The sequence below is a fragment of the Gekko japonicus genome, unplaced genomic scaffold (genome assembly GCF_001447785.1).
Source record: "Gekko japonicus isolate JY-2015 unplaced genomic scaffold, Gekko_japonicus_V1.1 scaffold21, whole genome shotgun sequence".
In the NCBI taxonomy this organism is placed as follows: domain Eukaryota; kingdom Metazoa; phylum Chordata; class Lepidosauria; order Squamata; family Gekkonidae; genus Gekko; species Gekko japonicus.
In genome coordinates, this window is record NW_015173122.1 from 972113 (window position 1) to 992383 (window position 20271).

The 20271-nt window shown below is 49.4% G+C and overlaps 1 protein-coding gene across 1 annotated transcript; it reads left to right on the top strand.

The window, feature by feature from the left end:
* Positions 1–2841: 2841 nt before the first annotated feature.
* SERPINF1 (serpin peptidase inhibitor, clade F (alpha-2 antiplasmin, pigment epithelium derived factor), member 1) lies at positions 2842–20224 on the top strand. The gene is made up of 8 exons (XM_015421870.1): positions 2842–2925; positions 6822–6907; positions 8365–8569; positions 8662–8817; positions 11051–11254; positions 13957–14099; positions 16812–17022; positions 19279–20224. Exons 2-8 carry the CDS (start codon positions 6830–6832, stop codon positions 19539–19541), a joined length of 1260 nt encoding a protein of 419 aa, XP_015277356.1. The 5' UTR covers positions 2842–2925; positions 6822–6829; the 3' UTR covers positions 19542–20224.
* The last annotated feature ends 47 nt before the right edge of the window (positions 20225–20271 follow it).

Consider the following 20271-nt stretch of genomic DNA (forward strand, 5'->3'; position numbering starts at 1 on the left):
ACGGAGTACAAATACACAAATGAAATGAAGTAAGCAGTGCAGTTTTTGTACTGATCTCCTCCTGTGTTCGCACACTGATTTGCTGTGTCGAGGGACTACCACAGAAGCCACTTTACCCTGTTCAGGTTTGCGTGTAACCCATCAGCCAAGGTAGTGAAGTGGGGCCTCCATGTACAGGCACTGAAGCCATATGCTGCCTATAGAACACAAGGGCAGCTTTTATGCCCTGCCTGCAAGGTTTCTGGGAAACAGAATGCTGGACTTCGAGAAACCCTTAGTCTAATTTAGGCAGTTCCAATGCTTTTAAAAGACTTCTGGTCAAGAAATGCAATAACATTGCAGTATTCCCTGTGTTTTAAGCATGTATAAATCAGATACATCCCTTGTGGTAATTGCAGAAATAGTTTATACAAACCTGGTAACTGTGTTCTCTTCACTCGGAGCCCTGTAGTTCAAAGTGAGCTCTGAATCCAGCCTGTGATGGCAGAAATCCTTCAGCAACTCTTTGTACTATTTGACAAAGGCAGCTCACACAATAGAACTCAGGCTGCATTGACACAGCAATGGTTTCCTGTATTACTTCCTTTGGTGTTACTCAAGGCAGGTTGCAGCTACAACCAGTGTACTAAGAAGAGTATGATACACCCATCCAACAGCATTAGAGAACAACAATGCAGTAGAAGCATAGCCTATGCATAGTGCAATAGTGCAATACGTGATGATTGCAAGATTGGAGAGCAACACAGTGGGACATCGTATTGCATACAGTAAATGTAATAAAACTGGATTAGCAAATTAAATTGCAGTGCAATAAAACAGTAGAAAATATATGACAAAGACTGCCTTAAATTCCATACCGGATCTCTCCACCCTTCAAACATTTGGTGGAAAAAATTAACACCAAGACATATAATTTTTCCCGAGTTGGGCATGTCACAGCCAGAGTGAGACCCCCCCTGGCCAAGCAGGCCACAAAACTCTGAACCAGCTTAGAGAAGGTGACTTCGGCATGAATGGTGAAGTCTCCCAGAACACGGTCTGTGGCTCGCTGGCAGAGCATCTCCTTGGCATGCAGAAGATCCCAGGTTCACTTCCTGGCATCTCCAGTTAAAATGATCAGGTAGGAAGTGATGGGAAAGACCTCCGGCTGAGACCCTGGAGAGCCGCTGCTGGTCTGAGCAGACAATACTGACTTTGATGGACCAAGGGTCTGATTCAGTACAAGGCAGCTTCATGTGCCAGAGCCAGTTTGGTGTAGTGGCTAAGTGTGCGGACTCTAATCTGGGAGAACCAGGTTTGATTCCCCACTCCTCCACTTGCACCTGGCTGGATGACCTTGGGCAAGCCCTAGTTCTGATAAGAGCTGTTCTTGAAAAAAAGAGCAGTTTCTGTCAAGAGCTCTCTGAACCCCACCTACCTCACAGGGTGTCTGTTGTGGGGAGGGGAAGGGAAAGGGGTTTGTAAGCCGCTCTGAGACACCTTTGGGTAGTAATGGCATGGTATAAATCCAGTCTCCTCCTCCTCCTCCTCTTTAATGCACTGCTGTAACAATGCTATGTATTGTTATAGAATCTATGTATTTAAGGGGTGTAGTTATAGAATCTGTCTTCTTTGTACCACTGGGGACAAGGCAGGTCAGTTCACAGTTCCTTAATCATAGTTCTTTATTCTCAAAACCAACCACAAATACTGTTGAGACTCTGCGCCTCAGTCATACATCCCCGGTCTCAGGACGTTGTCCTTCAAGGGGACCTATGCCGTTCCCCTGTCCAAAGCCTGGGTTTAGCTCTAGGTGCACCAAAGCCCACAGGAAAAACAAAGCCTAAGAAACTGGGGGAATTACGAATAAGGAACTGGGAACCAACTTCAGCCTCATGAGAGAGACTTACTCGCCTCAAGTAGTAGTTATAGGTCCTTTCCACACTAGGCCTTAAATCCTGGTTCAACCCTCTCCCTGAACATTCTACACTACACTGGAGTTCATCCCTGTAATTATCTCAGGGTATTTTTTGTTTCCAACACATTACATTGAGCTCACCCCGGTTTCACCCCACACTTGTCCCGGGATAAACAGATGCTGACCAGGGATAAACGCAAGGTATCATGTCACGAGTTGAACTCCGATAAAAACCAGGGGTGAGGTCCAAGTGCAGAAAGGACCATAGTTCAGCAAACAAGGCCATTTGTATCTGATGAAGGGACTCTGAAAAGCTTCTAGCCTGGAAACCTTGTTGGTCTTTAAGGTGCTACCGGACTCAAATCTTACAAGACCATTTGGACAATGCATCTGCCTTGCCCTGCTTTAGTTCTGGGCTGTGTCTAAAAGCCATAGCTCTTGTAACTTGGGGCTGGGCTAATGAGAATTTTCAGCTTTGAATGCCATTCCAGGAATTGTTCACTGGGCCAGAAAGAACCCCTCCGTTTGACCGAGCTCCACCAGGGTCCTCTCTCTTTCCACGCAGGGCTTACTCTTCTCAGGGCCGGCTCACTCACTAGGCGATCGCCTAGAGCAGGACGGCCCTTAGGGGCACCAAACTGCACCCGGCCCCGTACTCTGGGAGTTTCTTGATTATTTGTTTTTCATTCTTCCTAAAATGCATTTATTTTTTGAAAACTGGTGGGTGCACGGGGGCCCCAGAAGGGATCCTCGCCTAGGGTGCAAAATAAGCTGGAGCCGGCCCTGACTCTTCTCTCATTCACAAACAGCTCTAGACAAGCTAGGAAAGTGGAGTGCCAAGAAAACAAGAGGGGGGCGCTTTAAGAGAACTTTGGGAAGCTGTAATCTGAAGCCTGCAGAGGAGGCTGTGGGTTGGCCGGCGGCAGCAGCAGCGCAGGCAGATGTGGCCCCAGAACAACAGCTTAGCACTCTTCCCCCGCTCTCTCCTCTTGCACAGGCTGGGCAAGCAGAACTACAGAGGCAGACAGGTAAGGGAGCAATCCAGATTCGTTCCTGCATGTTTAGTGGCCACAGGGCAAAGGGAGCTATATAGGCAGGTATGCCTGGAGAGTTGCTAGAATGGCAGAGCAGGAATGATAATACCAGATAGTCTGTAGCAGCAATAAAGCAGGGGTCCAGCAGTACCTTAAAGGCTAATGGGAAATTATGAGTCAGACGTTTCTTCATCAGATGTATTGAAGCATACACCCATTAGGCAGATACAGAACAGAGCTTGAGTCCAGTGGCACCTTTTAAGACCAACAAAGTTTTATTCAAGGTATAAGCTTTCATGTGCACGCACATTTCTGCAGATACATTTCTTCTGCCTCTCTTTGTAACGTGTCCCCCCCTCTGCCCATCATTCTGTTGTTTGCAGTTTTTAGTGTGCTGTCAGAACTATGTGCATGCATCTCGTGAAATGAGCATCAACTCACAGAAGTGTATGGTGGAATAAGTGCTGTTCATCCTTCAGGTGCTGGGACTGGACTCCTGCCCATACAAAAAGGCAGACGTGCGGAAGTATCACCAGGGGCAGTGTGGTAGGGGACGACCCCAAAGGGTGCTATTCTTCATCCAAGAAGAGGCAGAGTGTTCATTTTTTTCTTCCTGCCGCCAACCGTGGTTTCCCACTTAGGCCATCTCTGTCTGCAACAGCACAAGAAGTTTTAGCTGCTTGAGAGGAAATACACAGGAGTCCAGAGCAATGTTCCCTCTAAGCTGAGTTAGTGTGAGCTAGCTCACAGTTTGTTAGCCTCCGGCTCACCCATTTTTGTCTGAGCTCTGGAAGGGTGGCTCCAGAGCTAACTAATTTATGCAGTAGCCAAATCACTCACTCACAACTTTACTGTCAGTAGCTCACAAGGTAGAATTTTTGCTCACAGGACTCCACAGCTTAGAGGGAGCATTGGGAGTGAGGGCCAGATGCACGTTGTCAGTTCATGCAGATCCCTGGCATGGGCAGCTTTTCTGTTTTGTACTTCGACAAATCTGTAGGCATTATGCACATGGTGGCAGTTTCAGCTTGGCCGAACTCCGCCACAGTCCCCCTTTCCAATGGGAGCCTGCGATCAGTTGAAAATCTCCAGCTGGGAAAGGCCATCCATCACCCAGCCAGTGGCTCATTTTCTTTCTGATTAAGAACTGTACCCCTTCGGCATCCAAGTTCCTTGTCCGTTATGACCTCTTGGTGTATCTTCACAGAGCTTCGAGAGCTCAGAAAACCCCTGTTCCAGGGCCCATCCAAATTCTGGCTAAAATATAGGTCTTTTCTGTGGTTTTTCTCCTGGGCTGCATGCTTTGGTGCTAATCAGATCCAGATGTTTAGAAACTTTGATCCTCAGTGAGGCTTCTGCAGAGATTCTTGGCAAACTCTGGGAATTCTGAACCTGGCAACAATGGCCAAGCCAGGACATCCAGCCTCCCTTCCGAGGCCCCCTTCTCCAAAACGGAGTGTGGTTGGGACCAGAACATGCTGGCAACTTTTTTGCAATTGGGCTAAATTTAACAGACACTACCCCTCCCATCTTTGCATGCATCCTGTAGGCTAAGCTTTCTAGACGAGTCTTCCAGTGCAGTCGGAAAAAGAGACTCTCCCCCAGCTGCCAGTTTCTTCCCCGTTTCCCCCCATTTCTTCTCAAGCTGCTTTCCCCCCCCCCCCCCCCCCCACAAAAACTTCATCAAGGTATGAGTATCTTGTGGCTGGACAGGGTACTCTTGTGAACAGTATGCCTTGAAATAATATGTGTGGCTGCTGCAGAAAATGTCACACATTTATTTCTCCCCCCACCAACAAGGTGTTGTGGAACTTACTGTTATCAACTCATGCCTCTATGCTGGAATTTTTTGATTTTGCAACACCAAGAAAATTCTACTAAATGTTACAGAGGTTAGTGAGGGATTTAGTGCACACGCTGCTGGTTTGATTCTTGATGGCAAGGTAGCTCATGATGAGCATGGGGAATACATACAGCTCTTGGTCAAAGCACACTATATAGGCCCCTGCCACATGGCAGGGGAAACCCCCCCCCCCCCAGCTGCAAAGAGACATTTCTAAGAGGAAAATTAAAGTTGGTGGCAGGAAGAATCATTAACGGTCTGCCTTTTCTGGACCTTTGGGCGTCTGGCTGGCTGCATTAATTTTAGGAGAATGTCGTATCTGGAACTCATGTGGACTAACCTGCTAATTTGGCTGCCCCAGCTGCTGGGACTGCCTTCCCTTTAATTGTAGGCTTGGAAGAACCTAACTGCTGTTTCCACACAGCCCCCTTGGCGCCAGTTGTCAGGGATATGGCCGGCATTGCTGCTGGGGTTATGGTCTGTCCTTTGGACTGGATATAACAGTCCAAAGTTCCTTTGCAAACAGCGGGGAGAGGTTAACCCAGGGACCTGCCAAGCTGTCATGCCGGTTTCTATCTCACTGAGGTCTCATCCAAGTTCGTTTGCTCTTGCAGGCACAGTGACTGCCCTCTTCAAGAGTCCATTAAAGCCAATTGGCTTAGAATGGTTAGAATGGCACCTTAGGAGATGAGATACTCAGGACTGTGGGGAGGGGGGAAGTGTTCACGACATGACTCTGACATCGTATTGCTGTAGAGTGGGGGGGGGGGGGGGACATGGGGCCCGGTACAGGGCACTTGCTGACACATTTCCTGGCGCCCGAGTGCTTTTAGAAAGTGGGCAGAGCTAGGTGGAGCTTTTCCCCAGCGGGGCTTCTGGTTGGCCATGCAGATTAAAAGACACCCAATTAAGCAGAGACTCTGCTTGAAATGTAGACGAATGGCTATTAGAGCTGTATATAACCTCAATCCCTGACATTTTGTGGTTGCAGTAGCCAATGCTCCCTTCTAAGCTGTGGTGTCTTGTGAGCCAAAATTCTACTTTGTGAGCTACTGGCATTAAAGTTGTGAGCAAGCGATTTGGCTACTGCGTGAATTAGTTTGCTCTGGAGCCCCATCCTTCCTGAGTTAGGACAAAAATGTGTGAGCCGGAGGCTAAAAAACTGTGAGCAGCCAGTGTTCCCTCTACGCTGAGTTAGTGTGAACTAGCTCACAGTTTTTAGCCTCCAGCTCACACATTTTTGTCTTGGCTCAGGGAGGGCTCCAGAACACACTAATTTATGCAGTAGCCAAATCACCTGCTCACAACTTTAATGCCAGTAGCTCACAAAGTAGAATTTTTGCTCACAGAACTCTACAGCTTAGAGGGAACACTGGCTGCAGCCACCAATTTGTGGTAGGTTCTGCCTGCTGTGGCAACCATTTTGTGTCTGTGCCCACTGCCCTTTCTGAGAATTCCAAAGGTGCCCATGGGCTTAAAAAGATTGGGGGGAACCTGCTGTAGGAGTTAGCTGTGCATCTCCAGCACAAGCCAGCAAGGCTCCAAGGGGGAGGGAGAAACGAGCCACACAACACAACACAAGCCATGATTAATATTTCCAGTTCATGCAACAACTTCTGACACAAGGGCAGTTATATTTGTGGCCCCAAATAGAAACTTTTTGGTGTGTCATTCCATTCCATATTGGAACATTCCAATTTTGGTCCTTTTTATTTATTGTTAATTGCCTTACATGCGTTACAGGGACTCTGTTGCTTGTTATATTTTGCACTCGTGAGCCAAAACTCATCAGGTCATACACTGTTCTCTTTTGAGTGTATTTGTAACTTTATACGTTTTATGAGGCTTTCTTTCGGGCCCCTACTAGGTTTTTATATGTCTTTGTAATAAACACTGGTTTGTACACTTATTATGTTTTTAACTTTTTGGCCCTCTATTAGTTTTCTAAACTTCCTTAGGAGGTTTAGGAATGCACACTGAACCAGCTGCAGAAAAGGGCTGGGGATTTGCCACGGAAGTTACTTTTGTCCATTCTTGCTCCCTTCAGGCACCACCATGCAGGGACCGATGGTTCTTCTGTGTCTGGGACTCCTCACCACCTCCTGCATAAGCCAGGACTTGGGGACTGAGCAGGTGAGCAGCTTACAGGATAGGTGGGAAGGTTTTAAGAAACGCCTTGAATGTCAGCCTCCATCCCGCAGGCGGCAGCATTTTAAAGGCCATCTTGGGCTTAACACGAACACAAGCTAGCAAGATAGGGTTGGGATCGGGCCATCTGTCCTAGAGGGTTGCTAACCTGCAGGTGGTGGCTGGAGACCTCCGGGGTCATTTCGTAGAAAAAGAGGTGCAGGAGCTCATTAGCATAACTCGTCAGCATAACTTATTTGCATATGCCGCACACCCCTGACATCACCGGAAGTATGTCAGAAGGCAACACCCACCGCTCAGGCTCCAAAGGACTGTTTTGGATTGCTGTCTGGAGAGGGTTCTGCAACCTACCTGACTGCTTCTTGCTCCTTGTGGCCTGGGGCTGCTGGGAGCAGGGGGTGGGGCTTGTTGCATGTGCCCGCCCCCTGGGCTCTTTACTGCCGGAGCTCCGCTCCTGTGCACTCCTGCAGGAAATGACCCCTGCCTGTGATTACAACTGATCTCCAGGCAACAGAGATCAGTTCACCTGGAGAAAATAGCCACTTTGGAAGGTGGACTCTATGGCATTCTACCCCACTGAAGTCCCCCCAAAAAACAATGCCCTACTCCAGCTCCCCCCCATCTCCAGGTATTTCCCAACTCAGAGCTAGCAACTCTACTTGTCCTAGGATGTGGAGAACTGGGATGAAGCTTCCCACATAGCCCATTCCCCTTTGTATTTTGGGAATTACCTAGCATTTCCCCTCTGGCCCTTGAGGGCTTAGAAAACAATTCCCCCCATTCATTACTGCCCTTATAATCAGACCATGTGTATGTAAAGTGTAATCAAGCCGCTGACATATGGCGACTCCAGCAAGAGGCTTTCAAGGCAAGTGAGAAGCAGAGGTGGTCTGCCCTTGCCTTCCTCTGCAGAGTCTTCCTTGGTGGTCTCCAGGGCTATTTTTGGGCAGGAACGCACAGGAACGGAGTTCCGGCTGGCTCCTGAGTTGGCCACGCCCAGCAGGAACTCATTAGCATAATAGGCCACACCCAACAGCAGAAACTCATTAGGATTGGCTACATTAGGGGTGTGTGGCCTAACATGCAAAGAAGTTCCTGCTATAAAAAAAGCTCTTGGTTTTGACAACAAACAAGATAAACAGGATAAGAAGCAAAAGGTTGGTGTGGCTGGATGACCACACTTCTGGTAACATGTGGGTGTGGCCTAATATGCTAATGAGTGGTGCTGTCAGGGGTGTGGCCTAATGTGCTAATTAGTTTCTGCTATTGGGTGTGGCCTATTATGCTAATGAGTTCCTGCTGGGCTTTTTCTACAAAAAAAAGCCCTGGTGGTCTCCAAGTACCAAACCCTGCTTCGCTTCCCAGAACTGACCAAATCAGGCTATTGCCTCCTTCCCTCCCATCATCAGACCGTACTAAAGAAGCAATTCTGTGCCCCAAAGGAACCCGCAAACCCAGATGCTGATAACACTGGGGGAGCAGAGGAAGAGGAGGACCCCTTTTACAAGGTGCCCGCGAACAAGCTGGCAGCCTCCATCTCCAACTTCGGCTACAACCTGTACCGCCAGAGGTCCAGCCAGAGGCCCACCGACAACGTCCTCCTGTCGCCCTTCAGTGTCGCCACGGCCCTCTCAGCCCTATCGCTGGGTGAGCTTGTCTTCTCTTCTGGTCCCGTCTTGGTCCAACGTTGCTCAAGGTGGGGGAGAGAAATCTCACTGGCCTTTCTTTGCTGTCGGCAGGCGCAGGAGAACGAACAGAAACCCTCATCACCCGTGCTCTCTTCTACGACCTGCTCGACAAGGCGGAGGTCCACAGCACCTACCGGGGCCTCCTGGCCAGCCTTGTGGCCCCCGCCAAAGGCCTGAAGAGTGCCTCTCGCCTCGTCATGGAGAGAAGTAAAGCTTGGTGGTGCCTGTGTCCCACAGGAGTGAGGGCTGATGGGGGCGGGGGGCAGGAGGACATAAAGAATTCTGTTCCATGCACTAGCGGCTTCTGGCTTATGAACCAAATCATCTAAAGGGGCCCTTGGGAATTCTGTCTGAAAGAATATTTGTTTTGACAAGATTTCCGAACGGGTTGTGGGTTAGTCACGGGCCCAGCCCCAGAAAGCCAGAACTTCAGACACAAGTCACTTATTGTCAGGGCTTTTTTTGTAGAAAAAGCCCAGCAGGAACTCATTAGCATAATAGGCCACACCCCCATGCCTTCCCTTGGCTTGCCTGGGCACCCCACGGTTGTGGGGAGCCCAGGCAAGCCAGTCCTTGGACAGGCCAGGAGGCCCCCCCTGGCCTGCCCGACTCGGAGTCACTGGGGGGGTAGCTCTCCAGGCCTTCTCTCTGTAGCCACTCATGCAGAGGTTTTGGTTGTAGTGGGTGTGGCCAACTCTAAAGCCAGCCGGAACTCCGTTCCTGTGCGTTCCTGCCCAAAAATAGCCCTGCTTATTGTTTGCAGTTTGCCTTTCTTTGGTTCTCACAACAAACCTTACTTTGAGAGACGTGTTTCAAAGAGACAAGGCCTCTTATTGCAAACTTTGCTCAGGTTAAGATAAGCATATTCATTGCATGCCCCGCATATGCTATGATTGCCAACTCCAGGTTGGGAAATTCCTGGAGATTTGAGAGTGGAGCCTGGAGAGGGCAGGGTCTGAGAAGGACCTCAGCAAGGTAGAATGCCAGAGTCCACCCAAGCAGCTATTGTCTCTGGGTGAACTGATCTCTGTAGTCTGGAAATCAGTTGTAATTCCAGATCTCCAGGTCATACCTGGAGGTTGGCAGCCCCAGAAGAGCTGGTTTTATACCTCACTCTTCACTACCCAAAGGAGTCTCAGAGGGACTTATGATCACCTTCCCTTCCTCTCCCCAAAACAGAAACCCTGAGAGGTAGGTGGCAGTGTTCCCTCTAAGCTGAGTTAGTGTGAGCTAGCTCACAGTTTTTTAGCCTCCAGCTCACAGGTTTTTGCCTTAGCTCAGGAAGGATGGCTCCAGAGCAAACTAATTTATGCAGGAGCCAAATCACTTGCTCACAACTTTAAGGCCAGTAGCTCACAAAGTAGGATTTCTGCTCACAAGACTCCACAGCTTAGAGAGCTCTGAGAGAACTGCTCTTGAGAGAACAGCTCAGAGAGAACATGTGACTGTCCCAAGATCAAACCCGGTTCTCCAGATTAGAGTCTGCTACTCTTAACCTCTACACCAACCTGGCTCTCTAGACATATATGACCATGCAGGGTGACGAGAACACCCAGAAACCTCAGTCCTCACTTAATAGCTTAGAGTTTCACCCCAGGGGAAAGGCAATTGTGGGAGCCGGAACCCCAATGTTCCCTTTAAGCTGTGGAGTCTTGTGAGCAAAAATTCTACTTGGTGAGCAACTGGCATTAAAGTTGTGAGCAAGCGATTTGGCTGCTGCATACATTAGTTTGTTCTGGAGCCATCCTTCCCGAGCGAAGACAAAAATGTGTGAGCCAGAAGCTAAAAAACTGTGAGCTAGCTCACACTAACTCAGCTTAGAGGGAACACTGCAGCCCACTCTACCCATCGCAGTGCTAGCACATGGACACCATGAGAGCAGGAGAAAGCCCCCCCCCCCTCTGGGGCATCTGTTCTCCACTTAGGGAGTATTGTGGCTTGGACTGCATAAGTTAGCTTTGCAAATAAGTTCTGGTGAACAACGCCTAGCTGACAAAACCTACAGGCCTGGGCAGGGGGGAATCAAGTTCTGAAATACTTTCCTATCTGGTTTGCCTGCTGGTGAGCAGGGAAATAACTATTTGGAAGCCTAGGGTGGGTGGGTGGTTTTCCATCAGGGCAGCAACTTCCACATCTATGGGCTAGTTTTGCCCTGCAGATTTAGAGCTTTTCTCCAGGCATGGATTGGAGAGGGGCTGTGGCTCAGTGGAAGAGCCTCTGCTTTGCATGCGGAAGATCCCAGCCTCAGTCCTCGGGATCTCCACTTAAAAAGGACCAGGCAGTAGGTGATGTGAAAGACCTCTGCCGGAGACCCTGGAGAGCCACTGCCAGTCTGAGGAGACAATACTGACCTTGATGGACTGATGGTCTAACTCAGTATAAAGCAGCTTTTTATGGGTACAGTGGCCTACAAATACATGAGCTTTCTGGTCTTTGGTAGGACTGAGAATGAAAATGGGGTTTGTCAGTGAGCTAGAGAAATCGTACGGATTCCGGCCTAGAGTATTGACCGGAAACCCCCGCGTGGACCTGCAAGAGACCAACAACTGGGTGCAGCAGCAGACCAATGGGAAAGTCATCAGGTTCCTGCGGGAGATCCCCGATGGAATCAGCATCCTTCTCCTTGGGGCAGCGTACTTCAAAGGTAAGGGGAAACTGCTGAGGGAGGGAGGGAGGGCGGGGATGGGGAGAAGGAGAAGATCCAGCAGTGATGGCACTGGGAACATATTTTTTAAAAAGTATTTGTTTCGTACATGTTCATAGAAACAGCAGTTAATACAGTACATCCACAGAAACATTTGCATCAGCTGTATCATGCATATTAAAATTTTGTGGCAGAGGGAGACAGAAGACAAGTATAATTTGAACAGTTTTATTAGGGTGCAATTCCAAAGAAAAGGGAAAAAACCCACACTTTCTAAGATATTAGAGAGCATGTTCTATGACCAGTATATTGAATTCTTCTTATTATTAATAATAATAATGTCTCAAGTATACAACAAGTGGCTATCACTTCTCAAGAAAGTAGCTCGCATATGTTTCACTTTTTTGTCTCAAGTTGTGTTGTTTTATTATTACCTATGAAATGATCCCAACACTCTGCCGGTCAATTTTTATAGTGCCGGGAATGTTTACATCTTCACTGTACGACAGTTTTGAGTTCTTTCAGCTTAATCGTTCTTCTGGTAATTCAGAAGGGTTATTTTAGGATCTTTTGTACCCGATGGTGCAATTCTGTGCATTGGAGAACCCTATGCCAGTATGTCTGGACCACCAGCCATGAAAATCACCTCACAATACGTACAGCACAAACCTGCATTGGTAGGTGAACACCAGTTGACTTCAGGTGCCATTAGCCAACCCCTCTGAACTCACTTTCTTTAACAGCATCAGTGTGTCTGGAGTTCAAAGGAGATGATTGCCATTTTGGAACTAAATCGTTCCCTTAAAATTTGTTCCCAAGCGTTCATGTCATTTGTTTCCCTTTCCAAAGGTCATCTCCTTGTACACAAGATAAGGAGATGACTCCTTCGAAGAGGGCAGTTCTATTTAAAACTGGATTTTCTAAAGCAGCCGGCTCCTCTCTCTGTGGTTTCTGGCGAAGTAAGGATTGATAGCAGAGTGTAAGTGTAAACAATCATACCAGGGCACATATGAGCCTTGCATTTTTGCTGAAATTTCAGCTTTTGGTGGTATCTTCCCGTTACATCTGACTTTTGAAAATTACTGATCTAGGTACCAGGCTCAAACAAGGGCAATGTATAGGGCAGGGGCCCCCATTGTGGTGCCCGCTGACCATCTGCCAAGTGTTTGCAGAAAATAGGTGGGGCTTTTGCCTAGCAAGGCTTCTGATTGGTCATTGGAGATTTGATGGGCGATGTAGATTTTTCAAAATGTTGCCTTGGCAGCAGCTGCCTCCACAGCACAAGGACCTTCACTGTGTGACTGAAGATAAGCTGTGGCAGCAGCCATTTTGTTAGTGGCTCCGCCTCCTGTGGTAGTAGGGTCACCAACTCTGGGTTCAGAAATACCTGAAGATTTGGGGGGTGGAGCCTAGGGAGGGCGGGATTTGGGCAGGGGAGGGACCTGAGCAGGGTATAATGCCACAGACCCCACCCTCCAAAGGTAGGGTTGCCAAGTCTGTTTTACCTTGCGGCGGGGGGCTCCCGATCGGCGTCCTGATCACATGCACGTCAGCTGGATGTGATGTGATGACGCCGGGCATGCTGGGGGTGGGGCCACAGCCATTTGAGGGGAAAACATAGTTTTCCCCTCAAATGGCTGTGGCCCCGCCTCCAGCATGCCCGGCGTCATCACGTCACATCCGGCTGACGCGCACGCCGGGGTGGGGTTTCCCCCGGGGCCCGATTTCACGGCGGCGGAAACCGGGCCTCCAAAGCGGGGGATTATCTGCCCTCCGGGGGGACTTGGCAACCCTATCCAAAGGAGCCATTTTCTCCAGAGGAACTCATCTTGGTCATCAGGAGATCAATTGTAATAGCGGGAGATCTCCAGGTGCCATCTGGAAGCTGGAAACCCTGTGTGGCAGCCATTTCGTAGCGGCCATTTCGTGGCAGCTGTGTGGCAGCCATTTTGTATGTCAGAATTCCAAAGCTGCCCACAGGCTCAAAAAGGCTGGGTTCCCCTGCTATAGGGAGCCTAGTGGGCCAAACACTTTCTCCAATAACACCATACTTGGGAGTATGGTGAAAGTGAAAGGATTGCTTATTGGCCACCTACAGTGTTTTGACTGGCAGACCACATTTTATTGGGAATTAATTCCCCACTGATCCATTCTCTGCAATGCTCCCTCTAAGCCATGGAGTCTTGTGAGCAAAAATTCTACTTGGCGAGCTCCTGGCATCAAAGTTGTGAGCGAGCGATTTGGCTACTGCGTGAATCATGAGGGGCCCGGCGGTGGACCTCCAAGGCCGGCGGGAGTGCTAGGAAGCCCCGCGAAGGCCCTCCCTGGCCCCAGGCAGGCAGGGGTGGGGAGAGGCAGGGAGGAAGCAACTTACCCTCCCTCTTCTCCTGCCTCCTCCTGGCTGAATGAGGGCTGGAAGCGGGGCGGCCGGAAGCAGGGGGCGGGGCTTCACCATGTGCCCCGCCCCCCGTACCTCACCCGATCCCCCCCGAAATGACCTCTGCTTGTCAGCTCTAATACTGTTTTTTAAGCAAGTGGCCTGAATGGTTCTCGAACACCCCTTTGTTAGGTTCAAACGGGGGAGTGAAGAAGACCATGGCTTGTCTTCTTTTCCCACAGCATCCCTGAACAACATTTTCTCTCAAGGGAGGAGGAAACTGGGGGAACCCTTAACAAAAAAGTCTCCCTCCCCCTCCGAACAGGAAAATGGTTGACCAGATTTGACTCCAAACTGACTAGGCCGCAGAATTTCCACTTGGATGAGGACAGGACTGTGAGCATCCCCATGATGACTGGCTCAAACGCCCTCGTGAAATATGGCTTTGACTCCGAGCTCAACTGCAAGGTCAGTATTGGAAGAGAAGTACCTCCCTGCTCCCCCCCGCCTGCCCCATAGGATGGTTGGAGGGGTCTGTCCATCACTCCCCACCCCGAGTACCAGCAAACCCAAGAGAAGCAGCACAAAACTCATCTGGGTCTGTATTCACACGACCGTTTCGAAGTCTTTTGAAATTCTTGTCTCTTCCTCCTCCTTGACATGACTTTCTTGCACCCTTTAAGGCATTTCCATGGACAAGACCCCGCGAGGCTCTTACCCACCTAAGGCCATGCATAGAACCTTGGCCAGGATTTGAACGTGAGCCCCCACATCAAGGCCAAGCCTGGCTACATGCTCTGTAAAAAGTGTCCATGTATTGGGACCACTACCTAAGCACTTGGACTCCATGTCACAAAAGGTGTCTCCCTCTGCCCTCCTTCTGCAATGCCGTCACCACAACAGCTAAAACTGACCAAGGAACTGTCCTTAAAAGGGGATTAGACAGATTCATGGAAGATAGGTCTATGAATGGCTACTAGCCATGGTGACTGAGGGGATTCTCCACATTCAGGGGCAGTAAACCTTTCAATCCCAGTGCCAGGAGGCAACACTGGGGGGAAGGACTCGGCCTCCAAGCCTTGTTGTTGGTCATCCAGAGTAACTGGTTAGCCCAGGGGTGTCAAACATGCGGCCTGGGGGCCAGATCAGGCCCCCAGAGGGCTTCTATCAGGCCTGCAGTGGAACTGGCTGTCTTCTGCTTCTTCTTCCAGTTTTGCTGCTGCTGCATCATCATAGGTTTGCAGCTTACAGATACACACCTGAACAAGATTGAAACAGCACAGGCATTTTGATGCAATAATTCAGAGCAAGAGGTGTCAGTTATCAGAGACTGTTAAATAAACAAAATATTGCAAAAGGGCTAATGTTTTAAACATGTTTTTATTTTAAGTAAAAAAAAAACACCTTTGTGTTTGTGTCCTTTATAAAGTTTCTATCTCCAATACTTGGCATTACATTTTATGGCACACATAGCTGGCCCGGCCCAACAAGGTCTCATTTATGTCAGATCCGGCCCTCATAACAGATGAGTTCGACACCCCTGGATTAGCCACTGTGTGAGACAGGATGTTGGGCTCTTATGTTCTTAATTCCTGCCACCTGGTGCTGGGTATAAGTGGCAGAGGCGTGGAAAGAACCACTTGTAGTGGCTTCCCCCAGAATTCTAAAGTCCACGTCAGAAAAGCTTCTGGAAAGAAAGCAAAACGTTCTCTAGCTGAAGTGTCAAATGAGAATGACAATCAGGCTAGTTGCGATAAGGTTGTTTGGGGTTTATGTGGCCTTTTAATTTTCAAAGAATGCTAACTTCATCCACGGGTTCCAAGAGAGGAGTGTAATTAAAGGCCAAGAGTGGGATCTGTAAATTGGATGTTATGAATCAAGGAGACAGTGTGGCGCTGGCGGCTGCTCCACAGAGACCAAAGAGGCAGGGCCACTTGGAAAAAATGTTCTAAGGGAGGACTGAGGCAGCATTTAAACCCCCCCCCACAACCCTGCTAGGAACCCCGCCTCCACCCACCAGTCACTCCCCCACCCACCCCCACTTTCCAAGGAGCTGCATCTGCCTTGCACCTAAACACCAACCACACCAGAGACTCCTCTTTTTTGGTAAGCATGCTTCTTCCCGCAGGCTGGACAGACGGACTCCCCCCGCCCTTGCCCAAACATTTTCCAAGCCAACTACCATTACAAGGAGGGCTGCCAGCTCTGGGTTGGGAAATACCTGGAGATTTGAGGGGCGGAGCCTGGGGAGAATGGGCTTGGGGGAGGGGAGGGGCCTCAGCAGGGTACGAGGCCATAGAGTCCACCCTTCAGAGCGGCCATTTTCTCCAGGGGAACTGATCTTTGTTGTCTGGAGATCAGCTGTAGTCGCGGGAGATCTCCAGGCCCCACCTGGAGGTTGGATAAACCAAATAAGGGATTATTTATTTATTATTTGTATTTATACCCTGCCCTCCCCGCAAACAGGCTCAGGGCGGCTTACAAAAGTCGGTACAATCACAGTTACAGGGAATTATATCAAAGATGAAAATGACAATAACATTTAATATCAATTAAAACTTTACAATATTGCTCAGGAAATGCTAACATTTTCAAGGAAAAGTCCAACATCCTCAATGAGCACACTCATTTCACCAGACTTCCTCAGGAGTAAATCCTACTACGTTGGAAGGTGTCAGCCTCTTGATACAGCTTAACTTCTTTTTTTGCTTCCTTCAAATAGTTACAGCTTAACTTCTTTTTTTACTGTCTTCAAATTATTGCAGCCTAACTTTTTTAATTTCCTCAAATTATCCTGGAACAAATATGGTTATTTAGAATGGAAAGAAAAGTGAAGCTGAATGGAATATAGTTTTGTTTAACATTTTTAAATTATTAATATTTTTTATTTACTTCCAGTTCCATTTCAAGGGTTTGGATTAGGAGCAAGCCAAATGTTATTGTCATTTTCATCACAGTGTTTCTTTGATATAATACCCACCTGGAGGTTGGCAACCCAAATCACAAGGAAGATGAGTAAGGGGATACAAATCATGCCAAAACAAAGGAAGGCGCTCACGGTGCTATAGACTCTTAGGGCTGCTGGCTGGATCAGGTGGGATGCCTGAGGTCACTGGAGGATTTGACCCCCCTTTGGAATGTCAGTGCCTGACCATGTGCTTTCTCCGACTCCCACCCCAGATTGCCCAGTTGCCCCTGGAGGGGAGTGTCAGTGCCCTGTTCTTTCTGCCCCAAAGCGTGACCCAGAATATGACGCTGATTGAAGAGAGCCTCACCTCGGAGTTTGTCCACGACATCAACAAGCAACTGAAGACCATCTGTGTGGACCTGCGTATGCCGCGGCTCAAGCTGGCTTCGGAGGTGGCCCTGGCTGACACTCTCAAGGAAATGCGTACGTACTTGGGCACAGGTCTCTGGCGGGGTGGAGTTGGTGCCGGCGCTGCCACCATGCTTGGTCACTCCAGATCGGCTCTGCTGCCAACTGGATGCTCCAGAGTAGGGCTAGCCATTGACAGCCAGGCAGATGGAATGGTCCTCCTGGTGACTAGATTCCCAGGGGTGCTCCCAGGCCTGGGGGGTTGGCCATCCTTTGGTGTTTGTATCTGGCACCCACTTATCCAGAAGGATGCTGCATCTGAACACGGACTTTCATTTCTAGCTAGCACAGCTTGTGGCGATTGGGACCCCATGAACATCTTTGTTTCAGTCAGACTGCTAGGAGCACACAACATCCTGTGCAAACCTCTTCCGTCAGGGGGCTTTGAGTACTTATTTATATTTGCTTACCCTGAACTTGCTGTCAAGTCAGTTTCATTGGAAGGCTGGGGAGGGTGGGGGCGTCTTGGAAGATCCAGAGGACAAGGATTCCCTTAGCATCACCCACTCCAAGCCAGCATCCATGAAATGGCAGTTTTCTTCTGTCCACAAGAATAACACACAATCCCAAGGCAGTCTAGTATGAAAAAATATATACAGATGTGTGCTAGATGCCCACAGAATAATACAATGACAAGAGACTAGATTAAAGCCATAACATCATTTAGTGTCTGGTAGTTCCGAGCGCCTTGGTGTTTAGTCATGCCGGCCACATACCATGGAAATGTCTTCGGACAACGCTGGCTCTTCGGCTTGGAAACAGAGATGAGCACCGCAACCCTAGAGTCGGATTCGACTGGCTTTCGAGCAAGGGAACCTTTACCTTAGTGAAAAACAACCACTTACTCCTACATAGAAAAAGTACAAAGGTCAATAACATTACACATAGCAGTCTGCTCCAAACTCTCTCAGTTGATATCCGTCTAACAGTCTTGTATTCTCAAAAGCAGTCTGCTCCAAATGCAATCTCTCTTTCAACACTTATTCCGGATATTTAAGTGTTTCAGACCTCTGGTCTTTCCTCAGGAACAAATCACACTCAATGTTACCTTCAAGTTGACACATTAATTGATTTACTTTTCTGTTAATCTACTTGGGCAAGGTCTCCTCACTTATTTTCAAGCCTGCTGCTGCTGCCAAAGTCAAATGGACCCAGACTATGCCTGATTAAATAGATAATTTGAGAATACAAGACTGTTAGAAGGATATTGACTGAGAGAGTTTGGAGCAGACTGCTATGTGTAATTTTGGCTGCGGTCACACGGAGCATTAGCCACGCTACAGAGACGGAAGATAGGCGGATTTTCCGGGCACGATCACAGCACCACATTTGTGAAGCGTAGAGCTCCCGTGGCGAACCAGAGGCTTCCCGCCGAAGATGCGGGGTAAAAAACTAGTACCTCAGAGGTACTAGTTTCCGGAAACCACGGGGTTAGGGCGGGCGCCTGATCGCGTTTCCGGTGGTAGGTCGTGGCATCCGGCGCCCGCCCATGTCCCGTCGCTAAAAGGTTTTTTTCCCCTCAAGTCTCCACGGGATGTGCACAAGCACCCAACGGTGCATGCGCACACTTTGTTTAAAAACAAACAACACAGCCCCCTCTTTTCCGTAATCCCCCCCCCACTCCTGGCTCGGCCTGCTCGAGAGGAACTCTCTGCACCCGGCGGCAGAGGGGGAGGTGCAGGGGGGGCGTGGCGGGAGGGCGGCCTGGCTGAAGCTCCTCCTGGAGGGGACTGGATGGAGGATACAGTTTGCATTCCTCTGCAGCCCTGGAAGGGGTTAAACCCGCGGAGCCTTTTGCTAGAGAGGCCGCTTCTTTGCTGTGCCGCAGGATTGTCCTGTGATCGGCACCTCCCCCCTAACCACTGGACCTGGATGGGACCTCGACGGGACGTCTGATCGCACAACCGCGCGTTATTTTGCTCCAGGGCAAACAGCCACGCTCTCCCCCCCCCGCATTTTCCTGCCTGTGTGACTGGGGCCTTTATTGACTTTTGTACTTTTTCTGTGAAGGAGTAAGTGGTTGTTTTTCACTACCAGACACTAAATGATGTTGTGGCTTTAATCTAGTCTCGTTTGTCATTGCATTATTCTGTGGGCATCTAGCACACATCTGTATATATTTTTTCATACTAGACAGTTTTCTTCTGGCTGACAGCTGCCCCCAGGAACCTTTCCAGTTCTTCCCCTTGTTTGCTGCTCCTCTGCCGGGAGCAAGAGAGACGTAGCCTGGCTCTGCCTCCTGCCTTGCTCTAACATGCTCCTTCCTTGCAGGGCTCCAGGCGCTCTTTGAGACCCCCGACTTCAGCAAGATCGCTGCTAAGGCCATCAAGGTCTCTCACGTGCAGCACAAAGCCAGCCTGGAAATGAACGAAGACGGGGTCGGATCAGTGCCCCCACCACGGGCGGCGGAGACCCCCTGCCCGAGCTTCCACATAGACTACCACTTGGACAGACCGTTCTTGCTGGTGGTCCAGGACAGTGAGACAGGAGCTCTCCTCTTCATTGGGAAAATCCTTGACCCCAGAAGCACTTAGGCCCCCTCCCTCCGCCAGAGCAGCCCACCTGGGAAGTGGGCCGATGGTTCTCCATACGCCTCCCGTGCCCCAGCAGCATTGTGCCTGATGCGCTGCGATAAAACGCCTTTTGCTTTCGACGCGCCCCAAGGCCAACTAGCTTCTTGGGTCAGTACCACCTTTTACTTTGCCCCAGTACCTTGTAGCTGATAGGAAATCTGTCCAAAAGGAAGACAATAGGGTGTATATGTGTGTGTGTATGGGCAATAATTATCTTTATTTTGTTGTGTCTTTTGCATCAACTCTAATTGTAGCATCCAGGGAGACTTTTCAGGGCAATAAATGCAACATTCTCTACCAAGGGCACACCAGTGAGCCAGGATCTGTGTGTCTGTGTGCGCGCATGCAAGTGCATGCCCTTTCAGTAGCAGTCCCTTGTACATTGCAGGGTATGCGTGACAGAGTAACGCCTTCGGAGCTGCAAATGATTTGCCGCCAGAAGGGGAGGCAGCCCCCAAATGAAAACCTGCAGTCTCCCACTCACAACAAATATTTGATCACTTAGTCGAAAAGATACCTTTCCAGCCTTCCGGCTGGGGGAGCTCAGCCTCCGACCCTGCAACTATCCCACGGCTGCTGCTGATGCAAGAAGGGTCCCCTGACCCTTCCAGGCCACCCCACCTGATGCCCAGGATACCACCAGTTCTGTGAGCATGACAGACTCCCCCCCCCCCCCCCCTTCCCCTTTTCA

Coding starts and splice junctions, on each gene's coding strand:
- SERPINF1 (XM_015421870.1), top strand. CDS start 6,830: ATGCAGGGACCGATGGTTCTTCTGTGTCTGGGACTCCTCACCACCTCC. Junction 6,908..8,364: donor AGGACTTGGGGACTGAGCAG/GTGAGCAGCTTA, acceptor TGTGCCCCAAAG/GAACCCGCAAACCCAGATGC. Junction 8,570..8,661: donor CCTCTCAGCCCTATCGCTGG/GTGAGCTTGTCT, acceptor TGCTGTCGGCAG/GCGCAGGAGAACGAACAGAA.